General features: G+C 48.2%; 1 protein-coding gene across 2 annotated transcripts; it reads right to left on the bottom strand.

Moving 5' to 3' along the window:
• Window positions 1–403: 403 nt before the first annotated feature.
• Window positions 404–7,199, bottom strand: LOC147679839 (interleukin-1 beta-like). Of its 2 annotated transcripts, none has more exons than XM_086943397.1 (6): window positions 6,997–7,199; window positions 6,533–6,585; window positions 5,674–5,767; window positions 4,618–4,797; window positions 4,047–4,183; window positions 404–3,039 (listed from the first exon to the last, which is right to left on the bottom strand). In XM_086943397.1, exons 2-6 carry the CDS (start codon window positions 6,569–6,571, stop codon window positions 2,827–2,829), a joined length of 663 nt encoding a protein of 220 aa, XP_086799523.1. In that variant the 5' UTR covers window positions 6,572–6,585; window positions 6,997–7,199; the 3' UTR covers window positions 404–2,826. The 2 variants fall into 2 exon arrangements, with proteins under 2 accessions (XP_086799523.1, XP_086799522.1); XM_086943396.1 differs by having other exon boundaries at window positions 4,618–4,803; window positions 6,997–7,198.
• Between the last annotated feature and the right edge of the window lie 14,869 nt (window positions 7,200–22,068).

Genomic DNA, 22,068 nt, shown 5'->3' with positions numbered 1-22,068 from the left:
AGGAGCGGCGGCTGAGGTAAGGAAGCAGCGGACATGGCGCGGGGGAGGAGCAGTGACATGAGGAGCAGTGGACAGGCCAGCGGCGGTGCGAGCAGCGGACAGGCGGGAGCAGCGGCGGATAAGGTAAGGGGACCCATGTCGGGGCAGGCGGGGGACGGGCCGGGCGGGGCCCCGGGCTGCTGGACAATGTTGGGGCGGGCGTCGGGGAAGCCTGTTGCTCCCGGACAAGGTCGGGACGGGCTGCTAGTTATATCATAAATTGAGGGAGGTAGGTTCTGTGACCTAGTGGAATGATGCCGATTTGAAACACCAAATACCCACTTGTGTGTTATTTACAAAATGTTTTTTTTCCAGCCACTCCCACAAAAATGAAATGCATAAACAAATTGGAAACATCCAAGTTTGAGATTAAAATCTGAAGGGCCCTTTATTAGACATATTATTCGAAAAGGATAATTTGTGATCAAATACTTTTAATGCAAAAAAACAATTTGAGCGTTTAGACAGAATATAATTTTTTTAATGAATTCTGTGCATGACTAATTAAGGTTCACCATTAATGACGTAATACTTCAAAGCTTGAATTGATGTCTGCACGTAAAAAGAATAGCAATGCAGTTAACATGTTTTGCAGGACCACACCTTTTCAAGGCTATGAATAACATTGCATACATATATCTAGAAAAAAAATACAAAGAACGTTATATAGATAGATGAACGATGCTAGTAATGGCTACTCCATTTAAAGTGTAAATTGATATCCACCTACAAAATGTAACAGCACAAAAAAATATCACGATGGATATAATGAACAAGATGTATTACTTATGGCTAATAATACTAGTCAGCACACACCATCAAGTTTTAAGCTCCAGTTTTTCCATCTCGGAAATCTAACCAGTTACAAGGTATGGCAGGATTATATAAATAGTTTAATTATTTGACTTTAAAAAATCCTCTTACTTTGCAGTCCGAGAAATAAAAGTAAACACCAGTCTACAAAGTAAAAAGAATAAGCAGCAATTCGTCATAAGACATAGCCTGGCATTTTTCCTCGTCTTTGAACACATAGCACAAGATGTGACAAAATTCAAAGATGTCTAATTGCTCACTCACCACCTGACCTCCAACATGTTATATTACTGCTGCAGCCCCCCAACTTCCCTTCCCCCGCGCGCACCCATACTTCGCTTCACTGGCCTGAACAGTGCGCCCTCGTGGTTCAGTAGAGAGAATTACACCACGAGCCCAAACATGGCGCCGGTGGAAATTGAGTTGCACACGCTGGAGGGGTAGATGAAGGGACAGGCACAGTAGCATGGAGCGGACACTCCTGGGGACTTTCAATAGGTGGCACTAGTGAGCAATGTAGCTCACATTGGTGAATTGTGCGAGGAGCTAGCAGTTGAAGGTAGTGTGAGGTGAGGACAGTGGTTGTCAGTGCAAGAAGCTCACATTAGCGGGCTGTGTACGGAGCGGGCAGTAGGGGGCAGCGTGAGGAGTTGGCCTTGGTGGACGTTGCCAGGAGCTGGCTCTGTTCTACCGCAAGAGTAGCTGCCACTTGCAGACACCACCATTGTACTACACGATATGATTGGTGGCAAGAAACGCATCTCCCCATTTTACCACACTATCTGCAAGTTTGGTTCTCCTCTTGGGTGGGTGGGGAATGTAGGCGCCAATGTATCCTGCAAATAACATGTATGTAAGGAAATAACAAAATACACGCATTTCAAAGTGAATCTATTCTGGTGCGTGGGTCGAGCATACCATGAATGCATTTCCCAAATAAGCGTTCACAGGACAGCTGGATGGGTCTTATTTTCTATATGCATGGGGTCCATTGTTGCATCATCATCATAAGACGCACATTCATGGCTTTGATAGCTGGGTCTACGCTCACAAGGAAAGACATTCAACGATACTGCTGTCTAGCTCCTGTGCTTTGTGCTTCTAGGGAGGCAACTACTCCTTTCCCTCTAACCTGCAGGGGCACCTCAACCATGTGATAGGCACAGAGGAATCCTACTGTTACCCAGGACTCATCCCATGAGCAGGTGTAGTGTTAGTGTCTTGTTCTTCCCAATCCCATGGATGTGTCTGGCTGGTACCAGTAGCATCCATTTGGCAAATAACTGAGGATATTCCTCAAATATGGGAAGACTCCATTTTGAAGTATGTGCTCCCCTGTGTCCTCTTACCTACAGGGTGGTTGTGTTTAGTGTTAAATTTGATGCATGTTTCCCATGTACAACAGCCAGGCACTCGCACACCAAACGCATAGTGGGGTATCTAGTATGGCTTTCATAATAGAACAGAAACAAAACAACACAACCAGTCACATTTTTAAAAATGTATATATAAAAATAAAAACATAGGAAAAACACATTAAAACTGTTTGGTGCGAATAAGTATTTGGCACCAGGGTTAAAGTAGCAGCACTAAACCAGACACACTCAAAGATGTAGTTGCATGAAAATAGTCTTCATGAATAAGCTTTTGCTGCCAGTGGCGGCACGTTTGGGTACAGGCAACAAATCCTGGACGGTGTTTAACAAAAAGAGCTCTGGAAACATTGCAAATTAATGTTCCTTTCAGTCATACGGCTCACAGCTCTTGAACATAGACCGTTTAGAACTGGCGACCTATTCACTGGTGGCCATGGATAAGAGCCCAGTGATGGAGATGAGTAGGCAGCCGATCTCCAGAATGGATAGTCGACAGAAGAGATGTATCCAGAGTCCTGTGTCCCACATGTGACAGCAGTAGAGGGGCCTCACCAGCCCCAGTGCTGGCCTTGCACATCCCTGAGGTGTCCAGCACATCTCAGAGCTGGATGACCTTGAAGTTCTGGATGCTCCTTTGGTCCCCAGAGTTGCTCACAGTCATCGGCATGTTCTCGTTCTGCGAGGTGCTGAGGAACCACATGGGGCAGGTGGCAGACTCGAAGGTGGAGACTGGCCCATTCGCCACATCCGATTTGAAGAAGATGAAGCGCACCAGGGCACCCTGGAGGCTGGTCAGCTTCCCACTCACTTCCTGCAGCACAAAAGGGAGAGCTTGGTTAGCAGGTAGAGAGGTTGGGACAGAGGAGGGCCAGAGACGCTTGGACCTATGGGGACAGGGACTGCTAGGTCTAGAATGGTCTGATGGGAAACCAGACATAACCCATAAGCATCATCTGTCATCTCCCCCTTCTCATCATATACCAGTGCTACAATTAATATCAGTCAGGCGCAAATGCACATTTTCCTCCATTACCTTAGGACAAGATACTGCCCGTGATGAATGGTGCAGGATAAGTTCATCACCAATGAAGAATTGAAAAGCATCAAAGTAGACATGGAGCCTTGTGCCTCGGCGTACAGGGGGATGATGACGGGACCTTGTGGAGCTGTAAACATGTGGCCCCATGCACCCACCACCCCCCCCCCCACCCCCCAACCAGGAAACAGGAGTGTGTGCAGCAGGGGCATCTGACCAGAACTTGGGGGGGGGGGGGGGGGGGGGGGAAGAAGAGAGGGAATGGTTGACACATCTATCTCAAGGTACAAGAGCCTACCTAAAGGAGGCCAGATTTCCAGAAACGTCGAGTTTGCTATGCAATCCGGACCTCCTTGTCAGTAATTACTGAGCACCCAGAGCCAGTGTTTAAAGAATTCTAACCAAATGTGTGTGGGCATGCGCAGAAAGGGGTGGTAGTTTTGAACGCACAAGACTCATGCACCTTTCCGAGTGGGTCCCGAACATCACATTTGTATGTTTCTGAAGGAGGTACAACATATCTAGGGTGTATCACGCCTAAAGCTGGTGCACAAAGTTGGTTCCAGGGCAGATTTCAGCAGAAAATGTAAATAAACGTATGTATAGGCCAAAAATAATCTAGCAATCTGCACTTATGTTTGATACCCAACCTACAGCGCAGACCTCAAAGCGAAGTACCAAGGGAAGGAGTGGAGGGGAAGGGAGTGGGTAGAAGGGTGGAGTGAAATTGTTGCATGCATGGGTGGTACCATTGGTCACAATAACATGGCTTCCCTGGTTACCTCTAGGCGTAGCTTGGGCTGCTCATCCACCAATGCGCAGGACAGGCAGAGGTTGCTTCCCACAATGCTCAGCGTGACGGGCTGCTTATTGCTATTTCTCCCAGGTAGCCAGGAGTAAAAGTTCATATTCAAAGTTGCTGCGGAGAGAGAGGGTTTGTTAATTTGCTTTGTGATAAACTGAGTCGCACTGACAACAGTAATGCTGGTTTAGTAGTAGCTTCTTCAGACAAACTGTACTGAGATTGAAGATGTGGCGTAAAGGTCGGAGCTCGAGCCTTGGCATCAGGTCAAAATTCTTTTATTCTGGGCTTATCACGTAATCTCGCCGTGCCTACCAAAAATGAATGTGTCCTTGTGTAACGGAACTGGTGCTCATGTAAAGAAGTGCTCCAATACCTTCGGGTCTAGTTTGCTATATGAGACTGCAAAAAAAAAAAAAAAAAACCTGCGTGTGGTAGGGATATGCTCGAGACCACGCTGCGCGCCGGTGTAAGATTTACTAGAAGGTACATGACAGTAAACATGTGTAAAGCTCCTGCATGTCTACGCGTGCAGCCACGCCCCTCCTCACCTTGGCGAGCCGCGTCAGACCCCTGTGGGTATAGGGCCACCAGCTGGGTCTGTCCGAGTGCATTGTACAGTATCAAGCTCTTGTTGGTGGCGTCAATCATGCGGCACAGGCGGTTCGAGAAATGCCGGAACCCCTGGTTCACCCTGCTTAATTGTTCTGTCTCCTCTAAAGCGATGCCACCTGAAACTGGAGATGAAAAGGTTGTTAGCACAAGAGGGCGGGGCAACCCAAAGCGCCATGCCCCCGAATTGCTGCTTTCGGTGAACTTCAGTCTTTGTGGTAATTTCAGCTCCAGGTGAGCAGATAAGTCCATGTTGTCCCCTCTTAATCGCTTGTTAGGATCTTACTGCAAGCCATTAACTACTGGATACAATTGAAGATTTGTTTTCACACTTACCCAGAAAGAAATCAAACCGTCTAGAAGAAGCTTAAAAATGGGTTCAGACAATTTAGCAAGAGACGTATCAAGCCACTCTTCTTTATCCTCAATATGCCCACACCCGCAAAACTCGCACCCGATCGGTGGATGGGTTGATATGCAAAAAGATACCTTTTACTGGTTCATTGGGCCTCGGAGGCAGAGGCTCGGCAATGATACTGGACATTCAGCTTGCAGACAACTAAGCTGTGTGATAGTAATAGTAACTCTTACGTTACGGTAAGACAGGCGCGCAACACGCATTGGACTCACCGGGCTTCTGCCCACCGCCCCCCCCCCCCCCCCCCGCGCGCGCACACACACACACACACACACACACACACACACACAGCCACACCCGAATGTTTCACAGGTCTTCAGGTCTTTAAAAGACCATTTGATGTTAATTAGGCCTTGCTGTTTCACCCCTTGTTGAAGGCCCTGCAGTTCCACTCTATCTACTGATTAAAGGTTGAGCCCCCCGAAATTTTTTCTTAAACCCCCCCCCCCCCCCCCCCCGCCCCCCCTTCCCCGAAATTTGGCTCTAGTTGCGCCTCTGCGTTAAGATAACCCTGCTGTGAAGTTTCAGGAAAAGGCATCAGCTCATTCCACACCTCCAGATGAGGGCGCCACCTTACCTTCTTCCTCCTCGTCGCTTCTGGGGATTTCCTGGGTTTCTGCCCCGAAACGACAGAAAGGGAACTTCGCTGGTTCGAAGCTAAAATTGAAGGCCTGTGGAGACAAAAAGCAGAATGAGGCCCTGCTCTGTGCAACACGGTAAGTTCAGTCGCCATGGTTTCACAGCTGAACCCGAAGACCGTCTCAGTGCAAACGCAGCCCGATGCCACCCACTCTAGCTTCTGCTGTCCGTCATATTTATTAGCTGTATGTTAGATCTGCCTAGTAAGTACAAGCTGTAGCACTGCATGTGGAGGAGTGGCCGCTAGATGGCGATGCAGGTTTGTGCTACTCTTGGCAATATTGTACAGATTATAAAAATACATGTACACTTTGATGTTCCCGGCAACTAAGGGGGGGGGGGGGGGTGATTCGCTCTATAAAGTACGGGGCTGGCATAAAAAGCCGCGTCCCAGATTCCAGTGCAACAGCCCTGGAAAGGGAACCGATGAATGTCAGGAGAGTGCGCCCTTCCAAACGCGTCCACTCCTGCTTCTTTAGAAGAATCATACATCAATCTCAGGTGACTGATGTCACGGGCTACACGTTTCTAGACACATACCAGGTAATTTTAATGAGACCAACACCCCTAGAAACAAATCGCACATAAAAAGATGAACTCGGGACTCTAAAAGTGCTTCCAATGGTCAGTCGTCTACCAGGAGGAGGGAAGGGCCGCTGCAAATAGTTTAGTGGCCTTCAGGCATATTTACCTTCACGTGTAGGCCGTGAACGGGTGGAAGACAGGCGGGGTCCGCTTCACCGCAGCCCCAACCAGTGACCCCTTTTAAATCCTCTCCCTCCCCCTCGCGCACTCACCTCAGCGCCAGAACCGCCCTCCGTCAGCGCCGCCTCCATGATTGAGATGGGACCTGGAAGTTTGGGAGAAGCAAACGGCGGGGATGAGCGGGGTTTACCGCAACGCGCTATTTGTTCATTCACATGATACATTCCTGTGCCCACTACAGGCGGGTTTTACCTTTTAATGGGGCATAATTTCTGCAACCTCACCCAACCCATCTATTTACCACAGCTGCCATATATAGCTCCGCTCCCCCACGACTTTCATGTACCTTTTGCAACTATTAACTGAAGGGGGACGGGTACATTTTAGGCGTATTCGGTCTTTAAAACGTGCATTACTGAGTGCAGAGGACTGTAACGCCTCACACCCTTAAGAGTTAGAGCCGCCCCAATCCATTCAATGATTTTTGCATCCTTCACCAAAAGCTGAAAAACACGGTACAATAAAGTGATGCTACGTGCGCAAAAAGAATCCCTACCTGACTCCGGGGGGTTGTTTTCTATGCTGTGCCTCGGACAGCCTTCCTGCGTCTGCCTCTCAGGGTTTGTCGTATTTTGAGGGTCTGTATTTCCCCCGAGAATGTCCTTTGGCGCTGGTAGGATTTCGCGGCCTGCTGCTGGCGGCCCTGTACCACTCCCCCGAGCAGGATGCGTTTAGGTTCTGTGCAAGCTTCTGTCTAGAGTAGACTGACTGGCCCAGCTCCTTCTTATAGGGCCTGGTTTGGAATTTCCACCCCACCCCCCACAACACCCCTTCACCGCCCCCAGGTTCTGAAAATGCAGCACGCCCACCTACCTACAAACAGATTGTAAATAAGTAAAGATGAGTGGTTAGCGTAGGGCAGGCTTCCGGTCGGATACCCCACCCCCTGCTCTCTTTGGAGGGGCGGGGCCCACGCGGCTCTGCAGGTGCATAGGTAGAGACGCGTGTGATTTACAACACAACCCGATCAAAGCAAGCAGCATTGTGCACCCCGAGGTCAATAATCGACAAATTTGTACACTTCCATCCATAACCTGTTTCCTGTGGAATACCGCTATTCCAGGGTTTAAAATGAAAATATAAACACAGGTCCTCCGTATCCCAGAATACTCGTTTGTCCTGAGAAGTGCTGGTACTCTCCCCCCTCAAATTAAAGACGTGCAGACAGACAACCAGCCCCTGGTGTAGGCAGCATTCTCCTCGTTTTCTTCCTGTCACTTTTCTCAAAACGCGGAGGTCTACTTCTTGGCTTGGCCCCCATCTCTCAGAAATGTCCCCTCCCCCCCCCACCCAAGGCTGAGGCACAGTCTTGTCTTTGTTTCAAAAGGTCTCCGCGTCCCGCAGAGACAGTGCCATAGCAGGGATGCCAGGGACCGCAGTGCTAGCAAGGGATATGGGCCCCAACCCTGGTACCTCCGGACTGCCTATGTCAGCAGCGACTCCCAATTCTTGGTCCCCTTTCTCTTTCCAAGCACTAGCTCCACCATCGCATTCCCCTCCCGGAAATGTTAATCTGATCGTGTCCTCGTTTCGAAACGTGCTCTAATGAAACCGGGTCATATTTCTGGTGGTTCGAGTTCGCATTCAGAGGGATACGCCTGTTACTGGATACGCTTATTTGAGTTAATATGTCTTTCTTTAAATTGAAGTCGCATTAAAGAAAACTGCCTTCATTTACATTTAAGTGTTATTAAACTAAGATGTCGTTATTTAAATGATTGTGATCTATAAACTAACTTATATTAAAGTAATATATAACTGAGATTACTTCATTTATTTGAATTGAAGTTCTATGTAGCGTGAACCATGTCAGTGTAAAGAACAGAGTGGTTTTCAGAGCGGACCATGAAAGGTTGGAATGTAAGCATGGGCGTGCATGTGATTAGAGCAGCAGGTGCAGTGAACCAAGGACCAGGGGCTTAAGGGACCTTCTGAGCCCCAATCATATTTTCCTTTCTTCGCCCAGCAGGGAGGCAGAGGGCATTTTCCTGGTCGGCTTTAGGCCCATGACACACTTTCTAGGCACAGCGCTAACTCAAATTCAAATGTACTAGTGGCTTGCCATATTTTGGGGTTATTCGAGGACCCCATACCATCAGATACCAGGATCCAGCCCATTCCGTTTACAAATCCATGTTTTCAGGTGTTTCAATGGACAAGAGCCAATACTACAGCTCCCAGAATGCATTTGATTGTTATAAGGAGAGCCCAGGAATGGAAGTGGTGACGCTGGTGATATATAGTTATGGAGTCACATGACAAACTGCATCTTTTCACAATGAATCTGCTGTTCTCTTTATATTGCTCTGCCAGGTGTATAATGAAAGTTATTGTGGCCACTAAGGTGTGTTAAACATATCCAGTGGGTTTCTGTGGCAAAAATATTGCTCTTTTTACCTTGTTAAATATTCAGCATATACAGGTCTCTAGGTTTTTGGTTTGATCTGCAGCACCCAATTTGTATTCACTGCTGTCGAGAGGCTACATTTCATTTGTGGCACCATGTATAGACTCGCCCTTCTTAGCCAACCCGTTGTCACGCTGTGACTTTCGAAGCACATGCAATATTACATTTAAAAAAGGACTACAAGTCCCAGAATGCTACTTGCGGCTGAAATTCTAGGTTTGTTTGAATCTCACATATGAGGTGGGTCCCTCGAGTACGTGTCTTGTGAGTTGTGTCACCATAGAAAGAACTGCCTGTGTGGTTTCCGGTTTGGGCGCTGTTCCGGTTTTATTCAGGCCTGGAGTCTTGTGCAAGACCAAACAATCTCACTGGGGACTCTGCCATCTGCTGATGTGGTCGAGGGGGCCCCTCAAGACCTGGTCGGGGTTCGGAAGGCTTTGCTCCGCTGGATTACCAAACGTTGGTTGGGGTGCCCTCCTTCACAAAAGCCTGGCGAAGACTGCTCAGTAGACTAGAGCAGCCCATTCCGGGGAAGCCCATGCTTGTAAAGACGGTGCCCAAAATAATATATTTCCAGTTCTCGTGACCAGCCTGCAGAGCCCTCCTTGCGGCGATGGAGTGGCCTATGACCCGCACTCTGCTCTGCACAAAAATAAAATAAAAATTCGGACGCAGTTTTAGTACGGTTTATTAAACCCCACTGCATTTGGGTGATAAACTGGTACAAATACGGGGAGTCTTTTGCAGACACTTTTTTTATGTGATAAAATGGCAACATAATACTGGCACAGTGTTACACTTAATGTCCTATCTTGCTGCATAATTTTGCCAACCTGCCATATAATTTTGTCCTCCATTCCTGGATGAACCCTCTGTAGTTGCATGCATTCTCTGACATGTAATAACATCGAAGGAGCTTGGATTTATTAATTAGTCGCAGGACAAAGCCTGCCTATGGCTGAAAAAAAAACAGGCATACCTTCCACAGATGTTCAGCTGTCCAACTTATCTTGTGTCCCTTCAGTGATAGAACAGGTCGAGAAAATACCTACGTGGTGGCATTCTTTCACACTAGTCTGACGTTGTTTACTTATATACCAAACCCATTCTTTCTTATTACAAGCTCCATTATAGACAATCAAAAGATTGATCTGTTGAATTTATCAGAGAAGGCTGTGCTGGTTTATATATGGTTCAAGCATCAAATGATGGTAAGTAAAATATTATTGTTGTCACAGATATGCAAATTTATAAAAAAATATTTACCGTGTGAAGAGGGGCGGGGCATTGGGCCGAACACAGCCTCTGGCACTTTCACTCACCAGGATGGCCTCCCCGGCTAGAGCTATACAGGGTTTCCAAACAATTCGCTGTAGTGACACCCCCATTCTGCAGGGGTCTCTGGTTAGCTGTGTGCACGCGCTGTGATAGCGCAGCCAGACTGGGTAATACTGTGCAGGGAGCCGATGTTGCAGACGCACACACGCACCGTGTGAGTTGGAAGGTATGTTGTCTTCGTGTATTTTGGAGTGAAATAACTTTTGCTGTGATCCGGGAATCCGACGAAAGGAAAACCAAGGGTGAAAGAGTGTAATCTGGATTTGAACAATTGACAGGGATCTCTACCTATTTAATGTGTTCATTGTTTCTTGTTGCCCCCTTTTTGGATCTGACCCCCGATATCACAGGTGTTTCTGTTCCTGCGCTGGACTGAGAGGACAGTGAGTCAGGAACCTTACTTGGGCCCCTGAAATCCCTACAGTGCTGGGGGCCTGCAACCTCCCAGGGGGCCACAACCCTTTAATGGGACCCCATTCCTCCCAAGGTCAATTAATGACTGTAAGATATCGGCCCCTCTATTTCTACATTTGTTTTTTTTGGGGGGGGGGGGGGGGGGGCATTGTTCGTTACGTCACTCACGGTGTAGCAACTCCGAGCGATTCCAGGAAATGCATTGAAGGCAGTGTTATATCGCAATACTGATAACAGGGGGTGCCCATTTACATTTACTTTAGAGCACACTCGGGGGTCAGCGGCGGGCCCCCTGCAGGCGTGCATTGTTTGGTTTGTCCTGCATAGCGCAAGATTTGGTTAATAAATAGCGATTGTCGTGCGTGCAGGGTCAGAGCCGACACACGCGAGCATCGCACTGCACCTATCCACGGTGTCCTGTATTTTCTTTAGTGGCCTTGTTCACCACCGCGCCCTCAAATTGATACGCACGGTCGGAGCGCTCGTTTTGTTGGTGGAAGGGACATTTGAGACTCCCCAGTCATGGCTCATATTCCTGCTATAGAGCCGTTCGTAATTGATGGGGCCCCATCTGCTCAGGCCCAAAGGTGGAGAGAATGGGTTGAGCGAGTGCTGCTTTTCTTCGAAGCTACAAAAGTAGACGATGAGCAAAAGAGGGCAATGCTGTTACATGGTGGAGGGAAGGAGGTGTATAAAATAGCCAAGACAGTGGCAGAGGCAGCATAAAATTCTCATCTCATGCTTATAGCGGCCTCAACACTCATTTCCGAGCCCATGGCGAATCGTGACTATGAGCGTTTTGTATTCGGGCAAGCGAGGCAACAGCCTGAAGAATTTTACGCCAGGTTAAAGGAGCTAGCCATCACATATGGGTTTCTGGATGAGACTGAGGAGATTCGAGGCCAAGTGATTCAGGGGTGCGCTTTAGAGGAGCTGAGACAAAGAATCCTGGAAGAATCAGGGAAGTCATTGGCAGAGATATTAACTATGCGGAGGACTAAAGAACTGTCAAAAGCAAGGACGGCCCACATGGAGGCAGCCTTACAGGCTCCTGTGAAGACTGAACCGGTGAATGCGGTCACCTCGACCCCAGTGACTACACCAGTCAATCCAAGAGGCTGAGAGCTCGCACATGTGGCTACTGTGGAGGACCGTCACATAGACAGTCGGAGGGCCCTGCAAAAGGGAAGAAGTGTTCAGCGTGTCGTAAAATGAACCACTTTATGAAAGTTTGTTGGTCGAGTAGAGGGAGAGCAATGAGATCCCAGGTGAATGTGATACTCGAGACTCAAAAGCCAGGAAGTGATATGGATGATGATGTCCGGGAAGAACACATGGTACACTCAGTCTTCACAGTAGGGTCAGCTTCGGGTACTCAAAATCGTTTGCCCCAGTGCCAAGTTCTGGTAGTAGGATGCCCCTCAACAGCAATTGTAGATACGGGAGCGACCATAAATATCATGTCCTGTGAAGCTCATCAAGGGATGACACTTCCTCCCATACTAATGCCAGCAAAGATCACCGTGTTTGCTTACTGACAGTCCAAACCGTTGGCATCAAAGGAAAGTTCAGAATGACACTGACTTATGACGCACGAGAGGTGGATGCAGTAGTCTATGTCACAGAAGAAGGACATGGTATGTTGTTGGGGTGCAAGTTGGCAGAGGCATTTGACATTGGCAAGTTTACCTTCGGCATACACCGAGAAAGTGTGAGTCAAATACTAAAGGAATTCCCCAAGGTGTTCAATGGAATCGGATGTCGCAAGGACAAACAGATACATCTTCAAATTGATCCCCGGTGCAACCTGTAGCCTTGCACCACCGACGGGGTCGCTTTTAATTTGAGACCCTTCATGGAAAGGGAACTGCGCAAACTGGAAGATGCAGGGATAATAGAAAAAGTGAAAGGCACGAAGCCCTGGGTTTCACCCATTGTGGTCGCAAGAAAGCCCAAGCAGCCAGGCGAGGTGAGAATCTGTGTTGATATGAGGGCTCCCAATGCTGCTATCAAGAGAGAACGGCATCTGATGCCGACAATTGATGACCTGATTGGAGAGCTAAGCAAGGCTTGTTGGTTCTCAAAGCTTGATCTGAGAGCTGGTTATCCTCAACTGGTCCTTGATGAGCCATCAAGGTATATCACAACTAGGGCTCCCGGTTTTATGGTATTTATTTTTTTGCCATTTCCATCTGTATTTATCCATATTTATTTTTGGGGCATTTTTTATGTATTTATCCACATTTATTTTTGCCACAAGTAAAAGGCGATGCTATAGCTAGTATTTTTCCACATTTATTTAAATTGACAATGCACACAAATGCACTCACTTAAACTAGCAATTTGTTGTGGCTTTAGCAGTGCTTTAAATGGTCCGGTACTGAGTAATTTAAAAAGGAGAGTACATGTGCTTCTCAGTTCTGCTATAAAACACTTCAGGATAGAGTACAAGCACTTATCAGGAGCAAACATGTGCCAGCGCTTCTGTATTTCCATCTAAAGCCACCTGTCACAGGCATTTCACTCTACCCCCTTCAGAGGAAACGCGCCCCCTCCTCTTGGAAGGATGCCATCCTAAAACAAACACGGATTAAAGGAGTGCAGAGTAAAAACCCAGTGCTGTACAAGTGCACTTTTGAATATCGATTCATACGAAAACACTCAAACATGTTACACTCGCCATTTGCGGTCTGCTGACACCAAAATCGTCCATTTCCGACGATCTTCATAAATCGGGTTTCGGAACTATCGAACCCAATTCGGAACCACGGAACAACAGACCCTCCTTTTGCCCTATCATAGGCAATAAACCCAGACCCATTTTAATCTGAATCCGGATCTATATTCATCAGATCATCGATATGCTGCTGTAGCATCATCTTATTACTATGCATCTCTCTTCGGACAGGCTTCCGTACGCGCAAAGTAGCACAAAGGCCACAAGTAGCCGGAGCACACTGTACACAAAGACAGAACATGAACAGAATCTCTAAGACCATCCCAATGACCATCAGAATCTTCCAACCACAAGTGGATATCAATCCCCATAACCATCCCATCAAAGACCAATCCCCTTTGTCCAGATGGACAGAATCGGAGATTTTGTGCAATTTGGAAATGGCCTGGAAGACTGACGGAGCGTTGTCTGGAATAAAAACGCAGCAGCTTGATTGAATCAATCTACATACTGCCCCTCGATCTGCCAGAATAACGTCTAGGGCAACTCTATTCTGAAGTGTCATAAGTCTATCCGACTGGAGCTCAGCAGTCAGATTACCAAGGGCACCGGCAGTCTCAACTATGGTGGACTCAACCACTCTCGTAAGCTGACAAATGTTCCTACTGTTAGCCATAGGTCCCCAGAACGGCAGAAAACCCTTGAAGAAATCACCCAATTCTTGTCCTGCAGTGTCTTCTTGGCTAAAGACACCTCTAGCAATTCTCGTCTTGTGATAATCTGCTGCAGCTGTAAAAGTGGGGGGTAACAGAAAGGAAACAAAACATGTGCCCGAGAAGTCGGAGGGCAACCATGTATACGTTTTGTCATAGCAAACAAAGTAGGTACCCTTAGCAGCTAAGAACGCTGGGGAAGACTGAGACGGAAACACATAAGTCTCAGCACAAACGCTCTTCCCTAACTGAGCCTTCGGATTCTTACCGTTGCCCTGCAGACAATAGTAGCCTTTATGGGGCACTATCCAGATCGGTAGAGGACTTTTCGCTCGCTCGTTAATACTCAGACTAACTCCATATCCAGTAACGTTCCAACCACTATACGGTTGCCTCTCATCTTTCGGAATAGTCTCTACTGCATTAGTCCCTTTAATCATGTCGACTATACCTCTAGCTATAGGACTATTCTTCGGATTATCTCTCGGTGAACGTAAGGGGTCAACACTGTGGGCATATATGAACATGGTTCTGTAAGCTCGGATCGAACCATTCAAACTAAAGGGCAAGACCAAATATGGAATTCCTTTATCGGTTGTATGAGGCATCAAACCACAAATCCAGCAGTTCGTTGTATTGATCACTAACTGATGCTGGTGTAAGAGCTGTATGAAAGAATTATTAGAGAATTCCTTACGTCTGAATACCTCATATTCAGGCAAAGGGTGGAAAGAATGAGAAGAAATAGTAGGTGAAGGTGTAGATTGCACAGTGGAATTAAACGTCATTCTGAAAACAAATGCTACATAGCCAGTTATAAAAATTACGAAACTCAATAGCAAAAGTATGCATGGTATCAAAAAACATCTCTTCGACATTATTTTGCACATACGTTTTCTAAAAGTCAGTGTCTGCACAGGTCTCTCCAACTCAAAGAAATCCATCCTAAACTAAAGGTGCTGCCCGCGGTGGTTGGTTGATTCTGCTTGAGAGTGCCTCTGCTGCACCCAGGAAGACTGCCTCGGACCAACAGAACCCAGGACCTAGTGTCTCAGGCTTACACTCCCAAGACTGGTAGCAACCGCGACCCTAGCAGCAAGAACCGGATGGCAGTTCAGAAAAACAAAAATAAGTAGATCCTTGGTGGAGAGTTAACCTGCAAACAGTAAAAAAAAAATCAACTTTATTAATTTTTATTTGTCCTTAAGTCTCGATCTCAAATTGTATCGGTTTCTTCCAGGTAACTCTTGATCAGCAAACAGAAGATGAGGCTCGGTAGTGTCCAATCGCTCTGCAGAAGGTACTGATGCTTGCAAAAGTCGATCACTTTCCCGTTCTTAGTTAGTCCCAATCAAACTAGCATCACTGAACGGTACAAACTTCGGTATTGTCTCGGTCTCAGAATCTGCAAGACCATCCTGTACCCACTTATCATACGGCAAAGGTAAGGGTGCTTTCTTCGTGTGGGAGCCGTGAATCCAATGGCGCTTCCCACGCACTCGCACCGCAGATCTCGTCGACAGAAGGACCTGGAAGGGTCCAGTCCAGCGGGGCTGATCGTTCTTCGTACGCTGGAAATTCCTAATAAAGACCCAGTTGCCAGGTTCAATCGCGTGGCCTGGATCTTCTGTAGCTTGAGGAAGAGTGTTGCATACCTGTTGGCGTAAAACACTCATTTTAGTTGTTAATTCACGCAAGTAGTCAAGCAAAACAGGGTATTCGAGGTCACTAAACCTCGTCGGTCTTGGTACGCCCCAAACATTCGCCGGGCGACCAAACACTACTTCATACGGACTCAAACCCATTCTCGAGTGCACAGTCATTCGGGTGGACAAAAGTGCCAATGGCAAGGCATCTGGCCATTGTAAACCAGTGCTCTCTTGAATTTTGGCCAATTTAAACTTAAGAGTGCCATTATAGCACTCGACTAAACCAGCTGATTGGGGGTGATTTGCAGCATGGAATTTCTGCTTAATTCCGAGACCATCACACACTCTCTTCATCACTTGACCCACAAACTCACTTCCGTTATCACTCCAAATGATTCTCGGCAAACCAAATCTCGGGAAAAACTCTTTTATCAAAGCTTTCGCAGTGGACAAAGCAGTGTTGTCCTTAAGGGGGTAAGCTTCTACCCATCTAGAAAAAGAGCAAACAACCACTAACACATACTTTAAGTTGTTGCATCTTTCCATATGGATAAAATCTAGCTGCAAAGCCTCGAACGGATACGTAGGAGGAGCAAAATGACCAGCTGGTGTTGGAGTTCCCTTGCCAGGATTATGCATCAAACACACCATACAATTCTTGACCAAATTCTCTGCACATCTGGGTATTCCTACGTTCTGCCAAACCGGAGCCAACAACTTGCAAATCCCTTTCACACCAATGTGTGCCAATCCATGTGCCATTGTAACAACTGGAAGCACATACGTGTTTGGCAGCAACCATCTCTGATGTTCGGACAAATCAGTCCAACAACCACTCGAATCCAATCTACCCTTACTCTCTCTCCATTCATCCAACTCTTTCTCTGTAGCCTCACTCTGAATAACTTTCACGCTCTCGATGGTGTCTTCGCACATACTCTTCTCTGGAACCCATCACGCTGGACCCGCAACATACATTCGACTCGTCACATTCCTAGCAGTTTCTTTCGCAACTTCATCCGCAAACGCATTACCACGACCAACATCATCCGTAACCTTTTTATGGGCACTGCACTTCACAATCGCTATTTGCAAAGGTAGCATAAGAGATTCAAGAAGTTCATTCACCAGTTGTCCATGTTGGATTTTCGTACCGTGGGACGTCAAAAATCCACGTTCACGCCACAATCGTCCAAAGCTATGAGCCACTCCAAAAGCATACTGACTATCTGTATACACATTCACTTGTTTCCCTTTCGCCAACACACATGCTCTCGTAAGTGCAATCAGTTCAGCCGCTTGCGCGGAATTGTGCGGAATACGTGCAGCTTCGACAACTGTATGTAAAGTCGTCACGGCATATGCTGCAGTGGTATCGCCATTTGGTAATTTAAAACATGAGCCGTCAACCCACAAGGCATCATCACAGTCAGAAAGAGGAGTATCCCTCAAATCTATTCTCCCTTTCGTCTCTTCTTCGGTTCTCAAGAAACAATCGTGTTGCTCTTCGCTATCATCGTCTGTCTCAAGTGAAATCGGCAACAATGTAGCCGGGTTTAAGGTATTGCACCTCTTGATATGCACATGGCTCGCTAACAACGTAAGTTCATACCCTGACAACCGAGCACTAGTCAAGTGCTTTGTCTTCGTACGATTCAACAAGGTATCCACTGCATGTGGAACCATAACCACTAGCGTATTGTCCATAACTAGACCAGCAGATTGTCGAATCGAAACAGCCGCTGCTGCAGTTGCTCTCAAGCAACTCGGCAACACTCTAGCTAATGTTGACAAAAAGTACGCACATGGGCGTTGCTTCCCGCCAAATTGTTGAGTCAAAACCGATAATGCACATCCCTCTCTCTCATGGACATACAGTGTGAAAGGCTTGCTGTAGTCGGGAGTACCCAACACAGGAGCCGAACACAACGCATTGCGTAATTCAGAAAAACTCTTTTGGCATTCCTCAGTCCAAGGAATCGGATTTGGAGTATCCTTAACCGTAAGAGCTATCAAAGGTTTCGCTAAAAGAGAAAAATTTGGAATCCACTGTCTACAGTACGACGTAATACCCAAAAACGCACGTACTTCTCTCTGTGTCGTAGGGACACTCATTCTCACAATAGTCTGGATTCTTTCTGGGGTCAGTTTCCTTCCCTCCTTCGATAAGAGGTGACCTAGGTAGGTAAATTCTTGGCGACAGAATTGTAATTTCGAAAGAGAAACTTTATGATGTCATTCAGACAAGTGAGACAACAAGGACACAGTGGCATCCTTACATATGTCTTCAGTATCGGCAGCGACCAACATATCGTCAACATACTGGATAAGGGCTGCACCCTCAGGTAAAGTTAACAAGTCAAGTTGCGTCTTCAGAGCTTGACTGTAAATCGATGGGCTCTCACAATAACCTTGAGAAGCGCGCTTAAAGCGGAAACTTCGTCCTCCTAAAGAGAATCCAAAGATATCTCTACTCTCCATGGCAATCAGGATGCTGAAGAAAGCATTCTTCAAATCGATCACCGAAAACCAGGTAGCGGAAGCTGGAATCAATGTCAATATTGCAGTAATGGGGGGAGGAGCCACGCAGGCATCCAAGATGGTCGCACGAGCAGAGAGCTCCCGAGACCCTCATCAATCTATCCTTTCGATATCCTGATTATTTTGATGGGCTTTTGAACTCTTGCTGATACTGCTGCACTTTTCAGGGCTGAGATCGGACTTTGGGAACCATTTCTACGTCGTCCTACGTTTTCTGGCCTAGCCCCGGACGGGACCGGGGTCTCTGCTGCTCTGGCTGGCCGAGACGTAATTCAACAACAACGGTCGCCTGACATCTGCCCAACCGGTGCCGCAATCACTTTCACTTTCGGTTTTCCTTCTACCTCCGAGCTAACTGCCTGGGAAGCACTCCTCATTCCTGGCCATGGTAGCCTAGCCAGCTGTGCTCTTTGACCACAGCCCTGGTAGAAGTGCTGCTTTGGTGACCAGCGGATCGCTGTCATTTTCACCAGGTCCAGGAAGACCCTTCGGGGTGCTGCTCTCAATATGGCGACTAAACCCGAGACAGAGAAGCGCAGGACGAAAGTGCCTACTCATGGGGGATCGGTCCAATCTAACGTTATGGACCGCTACACACACAACCGAAAGGCTCCCCCAGTGCTGCGGGCCGTAGTCTTGAGGACCCGAGGACGGACCTGGCGGGGACATCGGAGGTGTCCCTCCAAGATCTCATGGCCGCCATTGCTGGGATCAAGACGGACATGGGACAACAGTACGAGGCCATCGCATCGAAGATTGACACGGTGACGGTTGATGTCACCCTCATTAGAGCTGACTTGGCTAAGACCAATGAGAGGTTCAAAGCCTTAGACCTTAAAGCCTCCAGTCTTGTTACCGACATGGCGGACGCACAATCGGAGATCGGCAATCTGCGGTCATCACATGATCTACTGGCCAGACGCATGGAGGAGTATGATAATAGGGCCCGACGGAATAACATTCGCCTGGTTGGGGTACCAGAGGACAGTGGTGCTACTTCTGTCGATTTATTGGTCGAGGACTTAATTGTGACTCATCTTGCTCCTGCAGGCCTCAGTAAGTTCTTTGCGGTCGAGCGTGCGTACCTCTTCCCAGATGGACAGACTAAGCCGGGGGCTCCCCCGAGGCCCATCATTGCTAGGCTGTTCCACTTTCGGGATAGGGACGCCATCCTTCAGGCCTCTCGCAGACATGGCCCGCTGAAATTTGAGAACAGCTCCATTTCTATCTACCCTGACTTCACTCCTCAAGTGCAGCGGCAACGATCGGGATTCCAAGGAGTGAAACGTCGATTGCGGGACTTGGGACGTAAGTACGCGATGCTGTTCCCAGCTCGCCTTCGCATCGAGTATCGAGAACGTACTTTCTTTTTTGATCGACCGGACAGTGTTGGCGACTGGTTAGACTCATTGCCCAAGGAGGACGCCGGGAGTGGAGGCCCCGGAGGCGCGGACGGAGGTGCATCGGCACAGGAGTGACATTTTGGTTCCGGAGGTCCGGTTCTGGGTCGCATTTATCCACAGAGTATTTTTTATATATGTTCTTATTGTTAGGCCCGGGGGTGGAGCGGGGTGGGATCGTCTCTCCCTTCCTCCTCAGGGGTTCTTTGTGTAGAGTTTGATGAAGGGGCGACAGGCACACTGCAGTTTGGGGTGGCTTCTTAGTCAGCAGGGGTGCAGGGTGGGGGGTGTTGAAACGGGTTCCTGGTTGGGGGTGGGGGGGGGGGTTATTTCTGTTTTTCGTTTTTGTGTATGTTTTCTCACATGGTACCTTTTCATCTGCTTGTGTCCTTCTGTTCTGGGGTCCCGTGAGAGGGTGGTTCGGGGGCTCTACTGGGATGGGGGGGGGGTGATATGAAAGTGCTGTCTTGGAACGTTAATGGTCTGGGTGACAGGATTAAGCGGGGTATTGTGCTTCAATTTATTAGACGCCATTCCCCTGATGTGGTTCTGTTGCAGGAGACCCACTTGATAGGGAACGCTTGTAAGGCCCTAGATCGACGAGGCTACCGACTAGTGGCACATGCTGGCTTTACATCCGGCTCCCGGGGGGTTGGTATAATGGTCAAGTCCTCCTTGCCCCTTGAGATAGACGAGGTCACCCTCGACGATCGGGCCGATATGCTGCTGTTTCCGGGAGGTGGGAGGGGAAACTGATTATAATTGTCGCTGTTTACGTTCCTCCGGGACTCCAGGCTACTACTTATGCCGATCTTGGTAGGACTCTCCTAGGGCTCCCAGATGGTGTCCTTATAGTGGGTGGAGATTTTAATTCGGTGGTTTCGGGTGAGTGTGACCGATTACCCCCCAGGATTTTGCCGTCGTCTCAGTTGTGGCTGACTGAGCTGCTTGAGACTTTTGGGTTAGTGGATGTCTGGCGGATGTTGCACCCTACGCAAACTCAGTATACTTTCCACTCTGGCGCACACGGCAGCCTTTCGAGGATTGATTACTTTCTGATGTTAACTGCTAATACCTCCTTGGTACGTGGGGTCCGACATCTTCCTAGGGGTATCTCAGACCACTCCCCCTTGTTGCTTGAGGTTTTGGTGGGAGGCTTTTCTGGGGGTAGGGTCCCCCCCCCTTCATCCTTGGCACTTTAGGAACCCTCAGCTTAGTTCAGACCTGGTCAAGGCTTTTGATTGTTATTTTGATGAGAACGAGGGATCCGTTTCTTCCCCTACTACCTTGTGGGAGGCCTTCAAGACTCTCATACGGGGTTCCGCGCTGTCCTTTATTGCTGCTGACAAGAAGGCCAGGAGAGAAAATGTGTTAGCTCTTGAGGCCGAAATTACCTCGCTTGAAAGTGACCTGGGTGGTGACGATACCCCTGCTATTTTGCACTCATTAGCACTGAAACAGGCATACTATAGGGCTCTGGTGACTGACGCTGCTAAGGTAATGCGCACGAATCAGCTGGGCAGGCTTTATGATGTGGGTGATAAGGCTAGTAAGCTGTTGGTGTGGTTGGATAAATCTGAGCGACTGAATCGTGTGGTCCCCGTAATAACCCGTGAGACTGGGGTATGTGTGACTGATCCGGGGGAGATTGTCGAATGCTTTGTGGACCATTTCCAAACAGTATACCGGTCAGTGAGTGATCGAGATGAGGTCGACTCCCGCTTGCTTTTGCGCGACATCGCGCTGCCCTGCGTGTCGGAGGAGGATAGCTCCGCTCTAGACGCGCCTCTCAAGGTGGATGAGGTTGCCATTGCCATACGGTCCTTGCGATCGGGTAAGGCTATGGGACCCAATGTTCTGCCTATCGAGCTATACAAACTCCGTCCGGACAAAATGGCGACCCATCTGCGCAATATGTTTGTCGATGCATTTGAGGCCGGCCTCCTTCCCCCCGACCAGCGTTTGGCTACTATAGTGGTCATTTACAAGGACGGCAAGCCTCGTGATCGGTGCACTTCTTATCGCCCTATCTCGTTGCTTAACGCCGAGCCTAAGATCCTGGCTAAAGTCCTTGCGAATCGATAACTAACAGTTAATTGCGACTTGATCCATCCGGATCAGTCCGGTTTCATTCCTCATCGGAATACGGCGCTCAATCTCCGTAGACTCCACAGCGTTCTCGCGAGAGCTGGGACCCTTACTGAACCCGCTGTCTTGGCTTCCCTGGATGCCACGATGGCTTTTGACACCATTGAGTGGCCATATTTGTGGGCGGTCCTCTCGAAGTTTGGTTTTGGCCCTAACTTTATCGCGTGGGTGCAGCTCCTGTATGAACAACCATTGGCTCAAGTCGTAGTTAACGGCAGAGTCTCTGGACCGTTCACATTGGGGCGTGGCACCCGATAGGGATGCTCGCTCTCTCCTCTCCT

The sequence above is a fragment of the Lissotriton vulgaris genome, chromosome 11 (assembly GCF_964263255.1).
Source record: "Lissotriton vulgaris chromosome 11, aLisVul1.2, whole genome shotgun sequence".
Classification (NCBI taxonomy): domain Eukaryota; kingdom Metazoa; phylum Chordata; class Amphibia; order Caudata; family Salamandridae; genus Lissotriton; species Lissotriton vulgaris.
The sequence above is the reverse complement of the archived record's forward strand: the minus strand, read 5'-3'. Positions and strand labels throughout refer to the sequence as shown.